This window comes from Megalobrama amblycephala, linkage group LG22 (genome assembly GCF_018812025.1).
Source record: "Megalobrama amblycephala isolate DHTTF-2021 linkage group LG22, ASM1881202v1, whole genome shotgun sequence".
NCBI classification, from domain to species: Eukaryota; Metazoa; Chordata; class Actinopteri; order Cypriniformes; family Xenocyprididae; genus Megalobrama; species Megalobrama amblycephala.
The window spans coordinates 14332107-14351329 of NC_063065.1; the positions used below are offsets into that span (position 1 = coordinate 14332107).

A 19223-nucleotide genomic window follows, 5' to 3' on the forward strand; every position below is an offset into this window, starting at 1 on the left:
TTTTCACACTCTTCTACAGACAGCTCCTCTTGTTCCTGAGACATGTGACCTAGCATGACCCTCTCAGCTCAGTCTCTGAGAGAGCTTTGGAGGGGCCAGAATCTCTTCACTCATCTTCCATTCAGAGAACAGTCTTCAAAAGACCACATGCCCTTCAGTCACTTATGGAATGCAGGAAGTTGGTGTTTTATTTAGAGCCTCATTGTGGAAGCTTCCTTATTTAACCGTAAGCTCTGTGTTTATCTCATAATGCATGGGTGAGAAGAACATGCTAAGGCATCACGTGGAACAAAACGTTTGGGTACTTTAACTTTACAAATTTGCTGCTACAATGCTAGGGTGTTGTGGGTGGTTGTCAGGGAGTTGATATGGGGTTGCTAAGATGTTTTAAGTTAGAGATGTGCAAAACTACATAAATCAAGTCGATGGGTTGCCTGACGACTAGAACTGGGTAAAAAAATAAAAAAATAAAAAAAAATAAAAAAATGTATGTATATATATATATATATATATATATATATATATATATATATATATATATATATATATATATATATATATATATATATATATATATATATATATATATATATATATACACTGATTTCTCGATTTTAACCGATTCTCTTTTTGAAGAACCGATATTGAATATTGATTCTTAAATCCCAAGAATCAACCTTTCAGATGCTGATTTCAGTTGATTAATGAACAAAACTTTGTTGAGTGCCTCCCATAAATTGCAACAAGCTGTGTGCTTTGTTACTTCTGAAAAGAAACAGTCTTAGCTTTCAAATTCTGCATGTCAAAAGTCAAAGGCAGCACCGTGGTGACCATGTGAACGGATCATCTCTTCCTCTTTACTACAGCACAAAATAAACATGATTGAACATGTTGAAATATATAGTACAACTTACCGAAGTACGTTTCATGTCTCTTATAATCGTGTCATCGGTGTTTCAACAACGTCAATAAAACAGCTTGTAAACAAATGTTACATAATATTACATTTAGCACAGAAAAGCCATTCAATGTCCAAAAACTTGTTAGTCAGCAAGAAAAATGAGCTTTAAAGACTAGCATTTTGCTAAATATACACATTATATCGCATATTCATTGTCTTTTTACTTAACCTGTTCCTCAGTTAATGTTTGAATAAATCCATCATGTTTTTATTACAGCCACCATTAAAATGTTTATAGAAAACATAAGAAACATAACATAACGGCTGAAGGGCGTCGTGCCTGCAATCCCTTCAGCCGTGACTTATTCAAGATACAGCACTAGCCTCGAGTACCTTGTTGCTTTTATAAACCGGTTACCACACAATACAAATATTAAAGCCAAAAATATGCATCAATGCAACTTTCATGAAGTAAACTTTCAATAAAAGCCTTCCTTCCGCCGGAAAAAAATGGTCCCTGACCGTGAACAGCAACAGAAGTTACATTATTACGCCATTAGATGGCGGCAAAGACTGTTTTTATGAGTGTGTCAGTCAGTAGCGAAGACTTTTACATTGAAAAGACTGAATTGTTTTGAAAACGGAACAAGGCGCAACTGACAAATGCTTTGACTAGCACTGTCAGTCATGGGAAAACCCCTTAACTGTTAAAAGGACAAGATAATACATCGGACATTTAAACAGATTTTTTATTTTGAACATAGGACTGACCTGAAGGAAAATGCTAAAAATGAATGCAGGTAATAAACTTGCTCACTCGATCTCTTTCTCACAATACTCTTCTACATAATACAGTAAACATTTAGAACAATATCAATGGAGAACAGAATCAAGGACAGGAACTAACGGTTTTAGAATCGTCATTAAAAATGTATAATTCTAACATTATTATTCTAAAAATTTCACTATGTGTAATTTAAATGCAAGTAGCCAACAAATCAGTTAATTGTAACCATTATTATCATAGTGATGTACCAACTGGGGTTCACTGTATAGTTTACTGGATTAGTTGAGAGATTTTTTTTTCCTTGAGGAAATTTGCCATATACTATACCCGATAGGCCCCAATTAATCGATATTGATTCTAATTGAACTGAAATTGAATCTCAAGCTTGTGAATTGAAATCAAATCAAATCAAACAACAAATATGAAAGACTTTAGGAAAACTGGTTTCTGTTTCACCTGAACCGAACTGGTTGTGTTTCTTATGGGTGCCCATCACGTGATTTTCTGTGAAATCTGTCAACTCAAACCTGCAGACTGGTGCTGACTTGTCTAGACTGTAAATAGAGGCAAAAATCTGGGCAAAATCTATGTGGTGTATTCGAGCCTGAAAGGGAGCACAACAAAATGGAACAGAATGCAGGGGGTCTTGAGACACATTGAAAAGTTAAACTATTTTTAACTTGACATGCCATCTCAAAAATCCAATGCTCAAAGGCCAAAGATGTCCGTGTTAATGTGTGTGGCTGTAGTGATGGTGCTTTAAAGGGGATGAACATATTTTTAGAGGGTGTTTTACAGTGAAAACTGTCTAAAACACGGCTAACAAAAGCTATGCTAAAAACATAATCAAAAAAGAAATCTAGATGAAACTGTCACCTCGCCCACCTCATCAACAAATCGCATAATCTAAGTTATCATTCAAGGTTCTTTTTTTGAAACCTTTATGACTTTTTTCTTCCAGGAAAAAAAAAAAAAGTTTTGTTGAATGTCAGAACTGCTAAAATTCATAACTGCTAAATTTCAGTTTGTTCCTCACACAAACCATCATATGTTTCAGAAGACTTAAAGGTGCCCTAGATTCAAAAATTGAATGTACCTCGGCATAGTTAAATAACAAGAGTTCAGTACATGGAAAAGACATACAGTGAGTCTCAAACTCCATTGTTTCCTCCTTTTTATATAAATCTCATTTGTTTAAAAGACCTCAGAAGAACAGGCGAATCTCAACATAACACCGACTGTTGCGTAACAGTCGGGGTGTACGCCCCCAATATTTGCATACGCCAGGCCATGATCAAGGCATTAGACAAGGGCAGCCAGTATTAACGTCTGGATGTGCACAGCTGAATCATCAGACTAGGTAAGCAAGCAAAAACAATAGCAAAAAATGGCAGATGGAGCAATATTAACTGACATGATCCATGATAACATGATATTTTTAGTGATATTTGTAAATTGTCTTTCTAAATGTTTTGTTAGCATGTTGCTAATGTACTGTTAAATGTGGTTAAAGTTAACATCGTTTCTTACTGTATTCACGGAGACGAGCCGTCGCTATTTTCATTTTTAAACACTTGCAGTCTGTATAATTCATAAACACAACTTCATTCTTTATAAATCTCTCCAACAGTGTAGCATTAGCCGTTAGCCACGGAACACGGCCTCAAACTCATTCAGAATCAATGTAAACATCAAAATAAACACTGTACTTACGCGATTAGACATGCTGCATGACGAACACTTTGTAAAGATCCATTTTGAGGGTTATATTAGCTGTTTGAACTTTTTTTATGTTGTTTAAGGCAAGCGCGAGCTCTTGGGGCGTGAAGCACGAGATTTAAAGGGCCACACACCCTGAATCGGCTCATTTCTAATTATGCCCCAAAATAGGCAGTTAAAAAAATGAATTAAAAAAATCTATGGGGTATTTTGAGCTGAAACTTCACAGACACATTCAGGGGACACCTTAGACTTATATTACATCTTTAAAAAAAAAAGTTCTAGGGCACCTTTAAAATATATCGACCGATTTTATGATGCTTTGATTATGCATTTTGTAGCTTGACCGCCCCTAAAATCTTAAAAAGTGTGAAAAGAAAACTCAGAAGCTTTAATATAAGTGTCTTCATTTCCATCTTTCTCCTTCATAGCAGATTTCTCTCAAAAGCAGTGTCATGTGAGTGGGAGATGAGCACTCCCAACGCTGCACATCCTGACCCAGAACCTATTTCTTCTAATACAGGGCACGTTTTTAATGGCTTTCTGGATCTCCCAAGATGGCGCCCCACCGGAGAAAGGGCTGTGTGGGACTTTCTGCATGGACTCAAACTCCTGAATTCCCTTTAAAGTCAGCATGAAATGAAATTTTCTAAATGCATGTTATAGACAAAAAAAAAATAAAAAATATGTCAACTGGACCTTCTAGACTTATTTCTGGTGATGTATGCAGGACTTTTTCAGTCATTTAATCCGATTAAACCTTATCTCTGCAAGCTCATCTTCATCTGCCTCCACTTTTCAGTGCAACAGACACATCTAAAAGTCCAATCAACAACCGATAGATAGAATCAAGTCCCCACCCTACATTTTTTCTTTTCCGATAATCCGTTACGCTGTGATGTACGTCAAAAAATATATAAAAATCTATCACTAGTTCAGTTTCATCGTGACTAATGATTGGTCTAGCTGCATCTAGTCAAATATAATGATCAATACTTCTCAGATGCTGATCTGTTCTTGCAGGCCAGTGAGGTCATAACCCATGACCCTTGGACTAATTAAACCGCCTGCCAGCAACGCAGGAGTCCAAGAGTTCAAAGAACCCCCGTTAATAAGAATAAGAACACTCAGCAACCATCTCTCTTTCAAAGCTGACCCAAATTGACAGATCCACAGGCTGAGTAATAATGTGAAAATGAGGCCCTGTTTCCAGAATCTAAATTACAGTACAAAAAAGTACCATGTTAAGATGAACTCTGTAAACTCCAACAGAGTTGTGGAAACATGCTGCTACAGACCTACAGAGTGAGGCAGAAGACATCTGTTTAAGACTGACTAAAAAAAGAAAAAGGTTTCGCTATGGACCAGCACATCTGAGCTTCTAAGCAACTTAGTTCTAAAGAAATTACCCTCAATTTATCCATGATGCTTCAGACACCGTGAAATTGGCATTGGGTAGTGCAGTTGATTTAACCAACTAATTCTGCACTGATGGAAGCCTGAGGACCTTTTATGTAGTATTTGGCATTGTTTAGTTATTGTAAAATGTGCGTCGTTCATTAGCATTACGTCAATAGGGTCAAAATATGTTTTTAATGTCCAATTTAAAAACAACACTAACACAAAAAACAGTTAAAGAGGTCATGATGTTTTTTTTTGTAGCAGTCAGTTCTCACCACACTAAAAAATGCTACAAAAGTGGGCGTGGCGAGCTGCGGAGTGGAGGGGGAAATAGGGGAGACCGACCACACAGCTTCCCACAAATGCACTCTGCAAATTACCATTATTACACGACACAATATATGCAATGGTTTTGTAAGCTCACCAAATTAGACAAATACACACATATCCTGTGACAGCTATAATTTAATGCACAGCATTTGTTCTGCAAGGAAAATGCATATCAACACGCTGTTGCATCTCTAATAACTTTTGAGGCTTATTTTGCAGCATTTTTTATAAGCCGTTTGATTGGTTAAAAGGGTCGTAAGACTGGTTACACTCACAGTGTGGATGAATCACGTTTGTGTCGAAGACTCAGGATCTGTTGAGAACTTGTGACGCAGAAAAACGTACAAAGCAAAAACAAACACTCATTTTTGATCTATTAATGCATCTCTCACTTACTGTATGAGATCTCACTGTTTGAAGGGCCTGTCATAGGAAATGAAGGCATGCTGTCGTAAATAATTAAGCGAGGCATCTTCTCATAGGATAAGGACACGCAGTCTCATGAATAATTATGAGACGCAGATGAGTCATCGATTTACTATAGTGCAAGAAAACGTCAGACACAAAGACAAATTTAAACTCGTAAGTTGAAAATAGCACAAAAAGATAAAAATTAACTAGTTTTCTCCTACAATCAAAACTTACAGATGGTAACATTGTCTTCTATGATGTTCAACACGCATAACTCAGAAAATTTGGTTTAGGGTTTCATGACCCTTTAATATTTTCCTTTTCCTTTAGTGTGTACTGTATCTGTTTGTGCATGTATACGATCTGAAAGTTACAGAGCTCACAAAGTGAGTGAAAAACTATAATAGTGATATTAAAATTAAAATTTTTAAAAATTACATAAAATTACAATTTAAAAAAAAATAATAATAATGTATTCCTGTGATGACAAAGCCTTCAGAAATCATTCGAATATGCTAATTTGGTGCTCAAGAAATATTTCTTATTATCATCAACTAAAATTAAACATTTGAAAAACATGATACATTTTGTCAGGATTTTTTGATAAACATTGGAATCTTTTATAACTTTATAAATCTCTTCACTGTCATCACTTTTGATCAATGTAATACATCCATTGGACTGAATAAGTGTTACAAAAAAAAAAAAAAAAAAAAAAAAAAAGAGTATATTTTTATTTATTAAATAAATATGAACAAACTTTTAAGTGACTGCAGAAAAAAATGAAAATATATGTCTGAACTGACATTACAAATCCACTAGTTCACCAAATTAGCATAAACAAATTATGTATTCCACTTAGCCCATAATATTCGTAAAGATAAATAATGACTGATTTCACATTAACAAGAAAACGAATAGGAGTAATAAAGCAAAGAAATCACATAATGAAGCAATTCAAATCAATAGTCTGACTCAAAGGGGGAGGCTTGTCATCTAAGATCAAGAGTCAAGAAAAAAAGTCATGGTTACCAAAAGAAAAACTATTCATCAATGCATAAATAACACGAGTCGCTGAATTTCACTGACACTATTCTTTCTTTTGCACTAAACATTCAGTCAATCATGGCTGATTGTGACCTGAATGTGACTTCCCCAAAGCCAACAGAATGTCATCTAAAATGTCTAATTTGGTTCAAAAAACTACTCATTACACATATGCCTGCTGTTCTAAATAATATCTGAATTATAAAAGATGTCAGGAGCATGCGCTTGTGCTTTTGAAAAACTCCCACACGTAAATGAGCAAGTGTGTTTTATATTCATTTTTATATATATTTGAACCGATTAGCCCACGCAAATCCGGTGCATGAACACCACAGACTGTGCTTTCTTGTTGGCTTACCAGACACATAAATTTACCTTTACAAAGTAAAATAAAAACTAATGCTAACTAAAGTAATCCATTTATAGTGGCTCTCTTCCAAAATGTGAACCTCTGTTAATCTGGGCTCAGACTACCTCTTTGTCCAAACTATGGTAACTAGGAGGAAGGACAGAGGGAATGTTTGGGAAACACGTTTGCCAAGGAAAGCACGACTATTACTATTGCTATTGCTCACATTATTGCTAAGTGTTAATATTCGGTGAGTAACTCATCCTGTACAGTTTGTGTAACATATGAATTATAACTCCCAATTGTGTGGCTTGTTAGAGGTGCACTATTACTTCTGATTCACGCGAAAAAGGAAAAAAAAAAAAAAACAATAAAAATGGGAAAGAAATTCCATAGATTTACATTAAAGAAGGTCTGGACATTTCCTTTTGAAACAGGACAGATCACAGGGCTTCTACTTCACTTTATTAGTGATTTGCACTGTGCATATCGCCACCTACTGGCCTGGACTAATTTTTCCTTTGTTTATTTCCTTCTTTTTTTCTTTCTCTTCTCAAATTTTATTTGCCTTTTATTAATACTTTTTGTGCGGCAAAAACCAAAATAACGACTTTATTCAACAATATCTAGTGATGGGCGATTTAAAAATACTGCTTCATGAAGCTTTGAAGCTTTACAAATCGAATCAGTTGTTCGGAGCACATATCAAACTGCCAAGGTCACGTGAGCTATTGAAATTTCAAAACATTTATGACGTAACAAAGCCTCGTTTACTGAAAGCATGTGACTTCGGTGCTCCGAACCACTGATTCAAAACAAGAGATTCGTAAAACTTCGAAGCTTCATGAAGCAGTGTTTTGAAATCGCCCATCACTAGATATTGTTGAATAAAGTCGTAATTTTGTTTTTTTGCGAACAAAAAGTATTCTCGCCGCTTCATAACATTAAGGTTGAACCACTGTAGTCACATGTACTTTAGTACTTTTCTGGGCGGTTGAAAGTGTAAATTAACTTGCTTTCAATGCAGGCCTCACTGAGCCTTTGGATTTTATCAAAAATATCTTAATGTGTGTTCCAAAGATGAACGAAGGTCTTACAGGTGTGAAATGACATGAGGGTGAGTAATTAATGACAGAATTTTGGGGTGAACTGACCCTATTACTTCTGATTCACGCTAAAAAGGGAAAAAAAAACACAAAAATGGGAAAGAAATTCCACTGATTTACATTAAAGAAGGTCTGGACATTTCCTTTTGAAACCGGACAGATCACAGGGCTTCTACTTCACTTTATTAGTGATTTGCACTGCGCATTAGTGTTGTCAAAAGTACCGACTTCGGTACCTATCGGTACTGAAATTTTAAAAATGTGACGCTTTGAGCGCTGTTGAGCGGATTCGTAAACATCTCTGATTGGCCATTGTGTTGACGCGCTCATCGGATATGCCTGTGATTGGCTACAATGATCAACGCGTGGGAGCATTTGAAAGCACACGGAAGTGTTTGAATTTGAAAGCGTTTTGAAAGCGGGAGCGCGCGCGATTGAAAGCAGGTGTCTAACAGTGGACCGATCCGCGATAGACGCCTGCTTTCAAACGCTCACGTGTGTATCTGTGTAAGCGCTTAGTGAAGAGATTAATTGATGACTATTTACAACGTTTTTACAGCGCTGATCATTGAAGCCTATCACAGACATATCCGATGAGCCGTGAAAACAACAGCCAATCAGAGATGTTTATGAATCCACTCAACAGCGCTCAAAGCGTCACATTTTTTAAAATTTCAGTACCGACTAGGTACCGAAGTCGGTAGTTTTGACAACACTACTGTGCATATCGCCACCTACTGGCCTGGACTAATTTTTCCTTCGTTTATTTCTCTTCTCAAATTTTATTTGCCTTTTTTAGTAGCCAATAGGCTTTACTTTTTAGTCAGTGGCAGTTGGAATTGGGACAGAGCCATTCTCAGTCAAAAGAGCTTTTGATTGGACAAAAATCTGTGTAGGGCAGGATGAGTCACAAATATATTTGTCTCCAGAACAAAGGATTGTTTTTTAAAAAGCATATATCTGCTAAAAGCATCAATGTCTAGAAGTACTCTAACATAAAAATGGACTTAAAGCTAACATACCTGACGCTAGGGCTGCACGATTAATTGCACGAGATTGTCATGCGTGTCTCATCAGTAAAGCCGGTTCTGTGATTAGCGGTAAATGTCCATCACCTGCTTTCAAATGGAGCGGCACTTAATATACAGAGCCGTAGTTCGCGGACAAGCTACGCAATAACGCGTTCATAATCGCAGATGAATCGCTTTCGATTACGAACGCGATATTGCGTAGCTTGTCCGCGAACTACGGCTCTGTATATTAAGTGCCACTCCATTTGAAAGCAGGTGATGGACATTTACCGCTAATCACAGAACCGGCTTTACTGACGAGACACGCATGACAAAAGCATGCGATTAATCGTGCAGCCCTACCTGACGCAAAACTTCTTGATAAACACCAGGATTTAAAACAACTCTGAAATCACACTGAAAATATGGTTTATGAATAGAGGAGTTCTTGGTAATGGTATGAGCGCACACACGTCTTAAACGGCACATTAATAAGGAATGACAGTACAGTGAAGCTGTGATTCAGCTGACAGTTTGGTGAATTCCACTGCCTCACATGATTTTTAATTTTTCTCCTTTCTTCGCACCATTTCTCTTTCACTCTCATTAACACATGCTAACTATACACGAAGGGTGCCCCTTCGATTGGCTGAGTTAATCTTTTTCTGTCTTGCATCAGTCTCATTCTTTGTCACAACAATCCCTTCGTGGGAGATTAAAGGAAACCAAATCTAGCACCTGATAGGATCTGACCCCTCCATACACCTTCACAAGTGGGCAACACCTCAGAATCACACCTCCTACAGGTTTTCTCAGTATACTGACTGCACTCACACAGAGAGCTCAATGTCAACCCCAAAAACTTCTGCAAACTGTGGCTTTTCTCCGAGGACTCTAACGTGACTATTACAACCACATCCTCTTTCACTTTTTATATTTGTCCAATAACTCAATATGTATGCGTAATAAATTCTTATTCAAAAGGAAAGTTTATCTAAAAATAAAGAAGTCTGACATCATTTACTCACTCTCATATTGTCTCAATCCTGTATGGCTTGAGTGGAAAATATTCTGCTATATACACTATATACACTACATTAAAACTTTGGGGCCGGTAAGTTTTTTTTTTTTTTTTTTTTTAATAAATTTGCTCTTTTATTCAGCAAGGATGCATTAAATTGATTAAAATTGACACAAAAAGTGATGAAAAGCTGTTCTTTTGAACTTTATTCATCAATAAAATGTTTCTTGAGCACTAAATCAGCATATTAGAATGTTTTCTGAAGGATCATGTGACTGAAGACTGGAGTAATGACGCTGAAAATTCAGCTTTGCCATCACAGGAATAATTAAATAATTCAAATAGACAAGTTAAATTTAAATTGGAAGAAAAGAGAACCAAGCACAGTTACAGAATAGTAAAGAAGTCCATACTACTAATGCACTGTATTTGAAATTGTCAGAAGTATTATTATAGCCTTCTGCAAGATTCAGCATACAAGTTGTACGTAGCATATGATTTCCAACATTTTTACAGCATCAGTTCACATTTGTATTCATTTTACAAAAAGAAAGGAGCAGCATAAATATTCTACCATTTCCTTTTGTGTTTCACAGAAGAAAGAAAGTCATACAGGTTTTAGAATGACAAGGATGAGTAAATGACAGGATTTTCATTTATTTGGGTAAACTAATCCTTTAAAAGTACTGCATTATGACAGTGGGTGAGACTGACAGACTGCTTAACTGATCCTACATCACTGCTCCAGGCTTTAGTTTTTGCTTTAATCTTTGATCGGTATCTCTTCATTTAAAAAAACAGATCAATAGTATTTTCCTAGTAATACCCAATAGTATTTTTCAAATTAGCAGTCTGATCGTTGTGGATGAAGACTAAAGGAATGTCTTTTCACCTTCAAACCAAAAAAAGAAACGCCAAACCAAAGAAGAACTTAAAAATTTCAAGCATGCCAACTTTTTTGGAGCGTATCAAACTGTACAAAACCCAACACCCAACCCAAAAATCATAGATTTAACAGTTTTGTTCACACACTGACAGATTCCATTCACAAACAACACGAGTGAACACAAGAAATCTCGCAAAATCTCTCACAGTCAAACATGACTTCAGAGTAAACAAATATGGCGGACAACGGGCAAGACCAATTGGCGATAATAGTGTTTGGACTGCTTTTTACAGAAAATTCATGGAAAAAATAAAGAAAAAGGTTTGGATGAAGTTGTGGAGATTGTAATACTTCTGTCTGCTCAATTTCTGATTGGGTATTGTTTCGTTCCACTTGACAATCTACAGAGTGTGTGTGTGTTTGTCCTTGGGGTTCCCCTCACACAACAGGATTTAAAGGGTTAGTTCACCCAAAAATGAAAATTCTGTCATTAATGACTCACCCTCATGTTGTTCCACACCCGTAAGACCTTCGTTCATCTTCAGAACACAAATTAAGATATTTTAGATTTAGTCCAAGAGCTTTCTGTCCCTCCATTTAAAGTGTTTGTACGGTAGACTGTCCATGTCCAGGAAGGTAATAAAAACATCAAAGTAGTCCATGTGACATCAGTGGGTTAGTTAGAAGTTTTTGAAGCATCGAAAATACATTTTGGTCCAAAAATAACAAAAACTACGACTTTATTCAGCATTGTATTCTCTTCCGGGTCTGTTGTCAATCCGGGTTCACGACTCCGCAGTGATGCTGCTGACGTAAGACGCTGCTGACGTGTTATCCGGTGTGCCCGAGCTTCGTTTACAGTCTGAGGCAGACGCACACTGTATTCAAGCTATTCTACATTGTTTGTATTTTGGTATTGCTATATTTTTTAAATGGTGCGTAAGTGTGCATGTCGCGGATGTCCTAATCGCCAAAAACAACGACGTAAAAGTGCGTTACCAACACCGACAAATGAAAGGATTCAATGGAATCAATTCAATGGAATCAATTCAATGGAAAGGATTCCGAAAGAGAATACAATGCTGAATTAAGTCATAGTTTTTGTTATTTTTGGACCAAAATGTATTTTCGATGCTTCAAAATGTTGCAGATGTCCTAATCGCCCAAAACAACCACAGCGACGTAAAAGTGCATTACCAATGCTGACAGATGAAAGGATTCAATGGAATCAATTCAATGGAAAGGATTCCGGAAGAGAATACAATGCTGAATTAAGTCGTAGTTTTTGTTATTTTTGGACCAAAATGTATTTTCGATGCTTCAAAAACTTCTAACTAACCCACTGATGTCACATGGACTACTTTGATGATGTTTTTATTACCTTTCTGGACATGGACAGTCTATTAGGGCTGCACGATTTGGGGAAAATGTCATATTGCGATTATTGAGGTCAATATTGCGATTGCGATATGCGATAGCGATATAATAAACAAATAGTATCATGAGTCATCTTGCTTGGGTCTCTATGAAAATGCACACACAGATTACTGATAATGCTGAAATGTGTATTTCTTAACTCAAACTAGCAACAACAACAAATAAATGCACAGTGTTTTCAAATTAAAATATTTTTACAAAATTAAATAACACCTTTGCATTACTGCAAACTTGTTATAATCCCATTTAAGATGTTTGTTTCTTTACTAATCTGTGGTTCAACGGATCACAAAACTCACGGTTCGGATCACATCACGGTTATGACGTCACGGATCGGATCATTTTTCGGATCAGCACAAAAAAAAATAAAAAATTGGGGGATGGGGGTAACTTAACTTTGCATGTATTACTTAGCCCACTTAAACTACTCTGATACCACAGCATAAACTACTAGCCTAAGTAATACATTATTAAAGGCAAGTGAACAGACTGTAAAAAGAACAAATACTGTACACCAATTACAACAAGCATAGATAAATAATACATAAAGTTACAAATAAGGTCTAACTGTAGTATTAATTTTCATGCACAGAAATGTAACATACACCACTATGTCACAGCAGAGAAGAAGTGCTTTTTGAAGTTCCGTACAGAGTGAAATCTTATTACATGAAGTACATTATATTGCATAGCACACTACATGATACAGACCTATGCATGTATCAAATTCAATACATCAATGTCTTTCAAGTGTTTTTCCCTTTTTACTTAATGATTTCTTGAATTTTTTTTACAAAAAAAATTGATTTTGATGATAATTTTCTCTATGACTCTGTACCATTGTCGCACAACGTTGCCCTGAGGCAACGAAAAAATAATTGTTTTTAATCAATAAAATGTTCCCAAAAGAACCAAAAAATTATGTGGAATATTTTTTTTCATTTGCCATCAACATGTGTGCAGTAGGGGGTTAATATAGATTAATCTTTGTTAAAGCTGTGTTTTGTTGTTTGATTTACATGACAGACAACAGCAGGTATTTATAGGTTGCTGTCACTTTAAGAGTAAGACATGCACGCACACATCAGATAGATACACTTCTGAATTCTCACCTCCTTCACTTAAGAAATTAACCGAAAGTGTTTACGAGAAGACTTGCTGAGAGGGGTATTTTGACTGACATAATGCGTGTATGTGACCATCCAAGTGCATTGAGGACGCGAAAGAGAAATCAATTTGGAGTTTGCGAGCTATAACGCGCCTCTCTCTCTCTGTGCGCGCGAGCCTTGTATGCAGGTGCGTCATGTGCGCACCGATAACAGCGCTGCGTGCGATACCGAATTAAATCCTTTTGCCTCTTCTAGCGCGCTGGAATGGTTTTATTATATCTATTTAATGTGTAAACTAGCAAGACAAACACGTTCAAATGATAACCTTTCACTCTATTGCGGTTAAAGTTGCAATTGATCCGCGAAACACATGCGTCCCGAACCGTGGGCCTTGGTCCGTACGGATCACGGATCAACAACGATCCGTTTAACCACTACTAATCTGGGTTTATAATCGTATAGCCAAAATATTGCCATGCTACCATACAGAGGTAGCATTTTTTCTTGCCACCAGTTCAGTGACCGTTTGCTCCGCATCCATCTACCCGTTCTCTGCGCTGCACACTGGAAAAAGTCGTGACATGACCATGCGCGCCACACGTGCCACTGCTTAAACTGAAACTGACTGGTCTTCTTTTTGTTAGCGGTGTATACAATGGGCAAACGGCTCTCAGAGAATGGGTTGTCGTGTCCACACATGTATTTATTTATTTATTAAATTATTATTATTTTTATTTTATTTCATAAAATCGCAGCATTTTGCGTCATATAATCGTACAAGCTTGACATCGCGATTGCGATATGATTAATCGTGCAGCTCTACAGTCTACCGTACATACACCTTCAATGGAGGGACAGAAAGCTCTCGGACTAAATCTAAAATATCTTAAACTGTGTTCTGAAGATGAATGGAGGTCTTACGGGTGTGGAACGACATGAGGGTGAGTCATTAATGACATAATTTTCATTTTTGGGTGAACTAACCCTTTAATATTATAAAGCGGCGAGAATACTTTTTGTGCGGCAAAAACCAAAATAACGACTTTATTCAACAATATCTAGTGATGGGCGATTTCAAAACACTGCTTCATGAAGCTTTGCAGCTTTACAAATCGAATCAGTGGTTCGGAGCGTGTATCAAACTGCCAAGGTCACGTGAACCACTGAAATTTCAAAACACTTATGACGTAACAAAGCCTCGTTTACTGAAAGCACGTGACTTCGGTGCTCCGAACCACTGATTCGAAACAAGAGATTTGTAAAGCTTCGAAGCTTCATGAAGCAGTGTTTTGAAATCGCCCATCACTAGATATTGTTGAATAAAGTCGTAATTTTGTTTTTTTGTGCACAAAAAGTATTCTCGTCACTTCGTAACATTAAGGTTGAACCACTGTAGTCACATGTACTGTCTTAAATATAATTTTAGTACTTTTCTGGGTGGCTGAAAGTGTAAATGAACTTGCTTTCAATGCAGGCCTCACTGAGCCTTTGGATTTTATCAAAAATATCTTAATTTGTGTTCCAAAGAGGAACAAAGGTCTTACAGGTGTGGAATGACATGAGGGTGAGTAATTAATGACAGAATTTTTGGGTGAACTGACCCTATAAGAGCCCAAATATTCAAAATGTTGTATATTTACTATTTGAGATGGGTGCGGCTCCAATGTTCTTCCGAGCAGATTCAATCACTTTTAACACACCACGCACCACAGGAAAATCTGATAAGATATAGAACCATCAAGATAATCAGGACTTTACCTAGGACTGTCCGAAGGGGAGAATTGGGCCCATAATTGGCCTGATTATCTTGTAGTGTGTGGGTGCCTTAAATCTCTTTTCAATTGAAAAATCTGACTCACACACTAGTTTTTGAGCAGGTAATCGAAGTGGGCGAAGGATCTTTCAGAGAAATGGCAAGAAGTATAAGAAAACACATGAGTCTTGACATGCCTGGACATACCGCACGTATGACGCAAGAGCTGCTGAGGCACTAACAGGTAAGTGCAGATCTTTGAACCGAGGGAGAGGGAAAACATCTTTTTGAGACTGAACTAGATATATCCACCCAATCACACATATCATATCTTACTTATAGTAAACCATTAAATCATTATTTACCTTATATACTTGTCCATAGGTCCCATTTCCCACAAGCTCCACCAGCTCAAATATGCCCGCAGGGTCCTGAGGGAGAGAAAAAAATAATAGAAGAGGAGATTAGCTTGCATTATCCTGTCATTGAACATCAAGGACAATCACACATACTGTATACACTGAGGTCATCATAAAGGCTGATACTGCAGTCATTAGACCTAACAAAGCGTGTCAATTAAAGTTAAATATCCGTTTACACACTGAACATAAAAGCCTATTAAGGTCTTTAGTGAGCCAAAGCCAGAAAATGTTTTGAAACGAACTCTGAGGTTAACTTGGAACCGATTTCCGGCAAACCAAAACAACTTAATTTCTTTTTTTTTTCCTATAATTGTTTTCAAATTTCAAAGTACAAAACATTAGCGGTTACCAGTGTGCTGTAATACATGAAAATCCTGCCTGATTGGAAATGTCTGCAATCATGACTGACTTTGAAATTATTAAAGATATTATTAGCACAAGAACCAATAATATCTACCTGACTGTGCCGTTTCTATTTAAAAGTGAAGGCAAACCACATTATGCAGGGGTGGGAATATAAAAAGCAAACAAGACTGAAATCAAATCACTCTGACATGTCATTTTCATTTAATAACACTAAAGCAGTTATCAAAGCTGTCAGAGCTCAGTTCAGCTCCAACAAGCATGATGCTCATGAAAATAAGCACAACCAATAAATAATGCAATACACCTGGTACAATAAGCTAGATATGTTGCCATGGTAATCTGACAAAAGCTGCCATTCATGTCAACACAGGGGTAATTTATGAAATATGGTTCAGTGAATTCACAGAAAATACACAACAGCTTAAAACAAAATGATGGGATGAAGCTAGTGGAAAATGAAGTTTGAATTCAGGTCGATTGACGGATTCAGTTTATTTAGATAAAGTTAATGAATGGGATATTCAGAAAGGACAAGGTGTATGTAACAAAAATACAATTGTAATGTTTTTTTGGATATTACCATGACTCTTTTGAAGAAGGGCCGTAATCTACAAAAGGTCCAATTGGACAAAAGGTCAATTTTGCAACCCTCATCGGCAACCCTGTCTTGGGGTGCCATAAAGGCACACTTGACCAATGAGAATCTTAGTGAGGCTGGTCCAATGTACTTTATGAAATCTAATTCACTGTATTCCCACTAACTGTCAAACACTCCATCAGAGATGTCTCCTATAAGTACTCTAAATGCCATGGTATGAATAATATGATAGTCATATTACAGTATCGTAGGATATATCAAACGTGGAATTTGATCACCTTCTGATCAAATGGTATTCCAGTAAAAATATCTAATCATTCAAGCAACAAGATAAACTTAATTCATGATATATTATCAGAAATGTTTTATGTTCAGTTTTTATACTCAATTGGTAAATAAACCTCATTAAATGTTGTTGAATTTATTCAAATAAGAAAAAAAAATTCTATTAGGCATAAATAAACTTTAATATATACACTACAAATTAAAAGTTTGGGGTCGTTAAGATGTTTTTGAAAAAGTCTTCAAGTGCTAACCAAGGCTTTTATTACAATTGTAAAATAATTGATTTATAATTTTAAAGGTGCCGAAGAATATGTTTTTAAAAGATGTAATATGGTGTCCCCTGAATGTGTCTGAAGTTTCAGCTCAAAATACCCCATCATTTTTTTTTAATTAATTTTTTTTAACTGCCTATTTTGGGGCATCATTATAAATGCGCCGATTCAGGGTGTGCGGCCCCTTTAAATCTCGTGCTCCACGCCCCAAGAGCTCGCGCTTGCCTTAACATAAAAAAAGTTCACACAGCTAATATGACCCTCAAAATGCATCTTTACAAAGTGTTCGTCATGCAGTATGTCTAATCGCGCAAGTATGGTATTTATTTGGATGTTTACATTTGATTCTAAATGAGTTTGAGGCTATGCTCTGTGGCTAACAGCTAATGCTACACTGTTGGAGAGATTTATAAAGAATGAAGTTGTGTTTATGAATTATACAGACTGCAAGTGTTTAATAATGAAAATAACGACGGCTCTTGTCTCCGTGAATACAGTAATAAACGATGGTAACTTTAACCACATTTAACAGTACATTAGCAACAATGCTAACAATACATTTAGAAAGACAATTTACAAATATCACTAAAAATATCATGATATCATGGATCATGTCAGTTATTATCACTCCATCTGCCATTTTTCGCTATTGTTCTTGCTTGCTTACCTAGTCTGATGATTTAGCTGTGCACAGATCCAGACATTAATACTGGTGTAATGCTTTGAACATGAGCTGGCATACGCAAATATTGGGGGCGTACATATTAATGATCCTGACTGTTACGTAACAGTCGGTGTTATGTTGAGATTCGCCTGTTATTCGGAGGTCTTTTAAACAAATGAGATTTATATAAGGAGGAGGAAACAATGGAGTTTGAGACTCACTGTATGTCATTTCCATGTTCTGAACTTTTGTTATTCAACTATGCCGAGGTAAATTCAATTTTTGAATCTAGGGCACCTTTAATATATGTTGAAATGTAATTTATATCTGTGATGAATTTTCAGCATCATTATTCCAGGGTTTAGTGTCAAATGATCCTTTAGAAATCATACTAATATGCTGATTTGGTGCTCAAGAAACATTTATTATTATCATCATCATCATCATCATCATCATCACAGTTGAAAGCAGTTGTGCCGTATAATATTTTTGTGGAAACTGATACATTTTTTCCAGGATTCTGTAATGAAAGTTCAAAAGAAGAGCATTTCTAATGAAATAGAAATATTTTTGTGATATTATAAATGGCTTTAATGTCACTTTTGATCAACCTAATGTGCACTTAAAAAAAGCCAAACTTTAGAACAGTAGCTTTTTTGTACTGGAAAATCAGCCAAAATAATGATTAAGAAAATTATTTTACCATCACTGCAGCTTGAAACCACCAATGTATTCTTTTTGTAACATTTCTTTTCTTAGGTTTTTCTTTTCTTATAGTTTAAAGACTCTAGAATCAAAAGATTCAAACTGACAGGTGAATTATGAATTGCAGCCAGAAGGAAGTACGCTGCCTTGGAACGGTCTGAAATAAACATGAATTTACAGTGAATTAGAGGCAAGCGGTTGCAGGCTAAAAGTAGAATGACACAGTAGGAGTCTGTTATAGTCAGCTCAGATTCTTTAAAACCAAGCATGACTTCTAACACCCAGCCACAGAGTCAGTGTGGGAAGAATGAGGTCAGCACAGTGCTCAGCGTTCGGACAGAGACCTTATACTTGACGTCACTGCTGCTAGTTTCGAGCGGAAACCTCAATTTCTCCACTGCTTTGAAACCTGATAGAACATGAGCTTCCCGAAATTACACAACTGCACCGTCACTGTACCTTCAGGAACACCTTCTACCTTAAAAAAAAAAATAAAATAATGCACTCACACTTCCATCTTACTTAACTCTTCAGAAGTGCATGTGCCTGAACCTGTGTGGTACTTGACATAAGACCACAAACACATGTTCTTTACAACGCAATGTATAATTCACACACTGGGAAGAGGGTACAGTATATGCCCA

General features: G+C 36.4%; 1 protein-coding gene across 1 annotated transcript in view; it reads right to left on the minus strand.

Moving 5' to 3' along the window:
- tnikb (TRAF2 and NCK interacting kinase b) overlaps positions 1-19223 on the minus strand; it is a 75951-nt gene that overhangs the window by 46401 nt on the left and 10327 nt on the right. Inside the window, 1 exon segment of the mRNA XM_048175145.1 lies at positions 15633-15698. Within this exon segment, the coding sequence (XP_048031102.1) occupies positions 15633-15698 (66 nt within the window).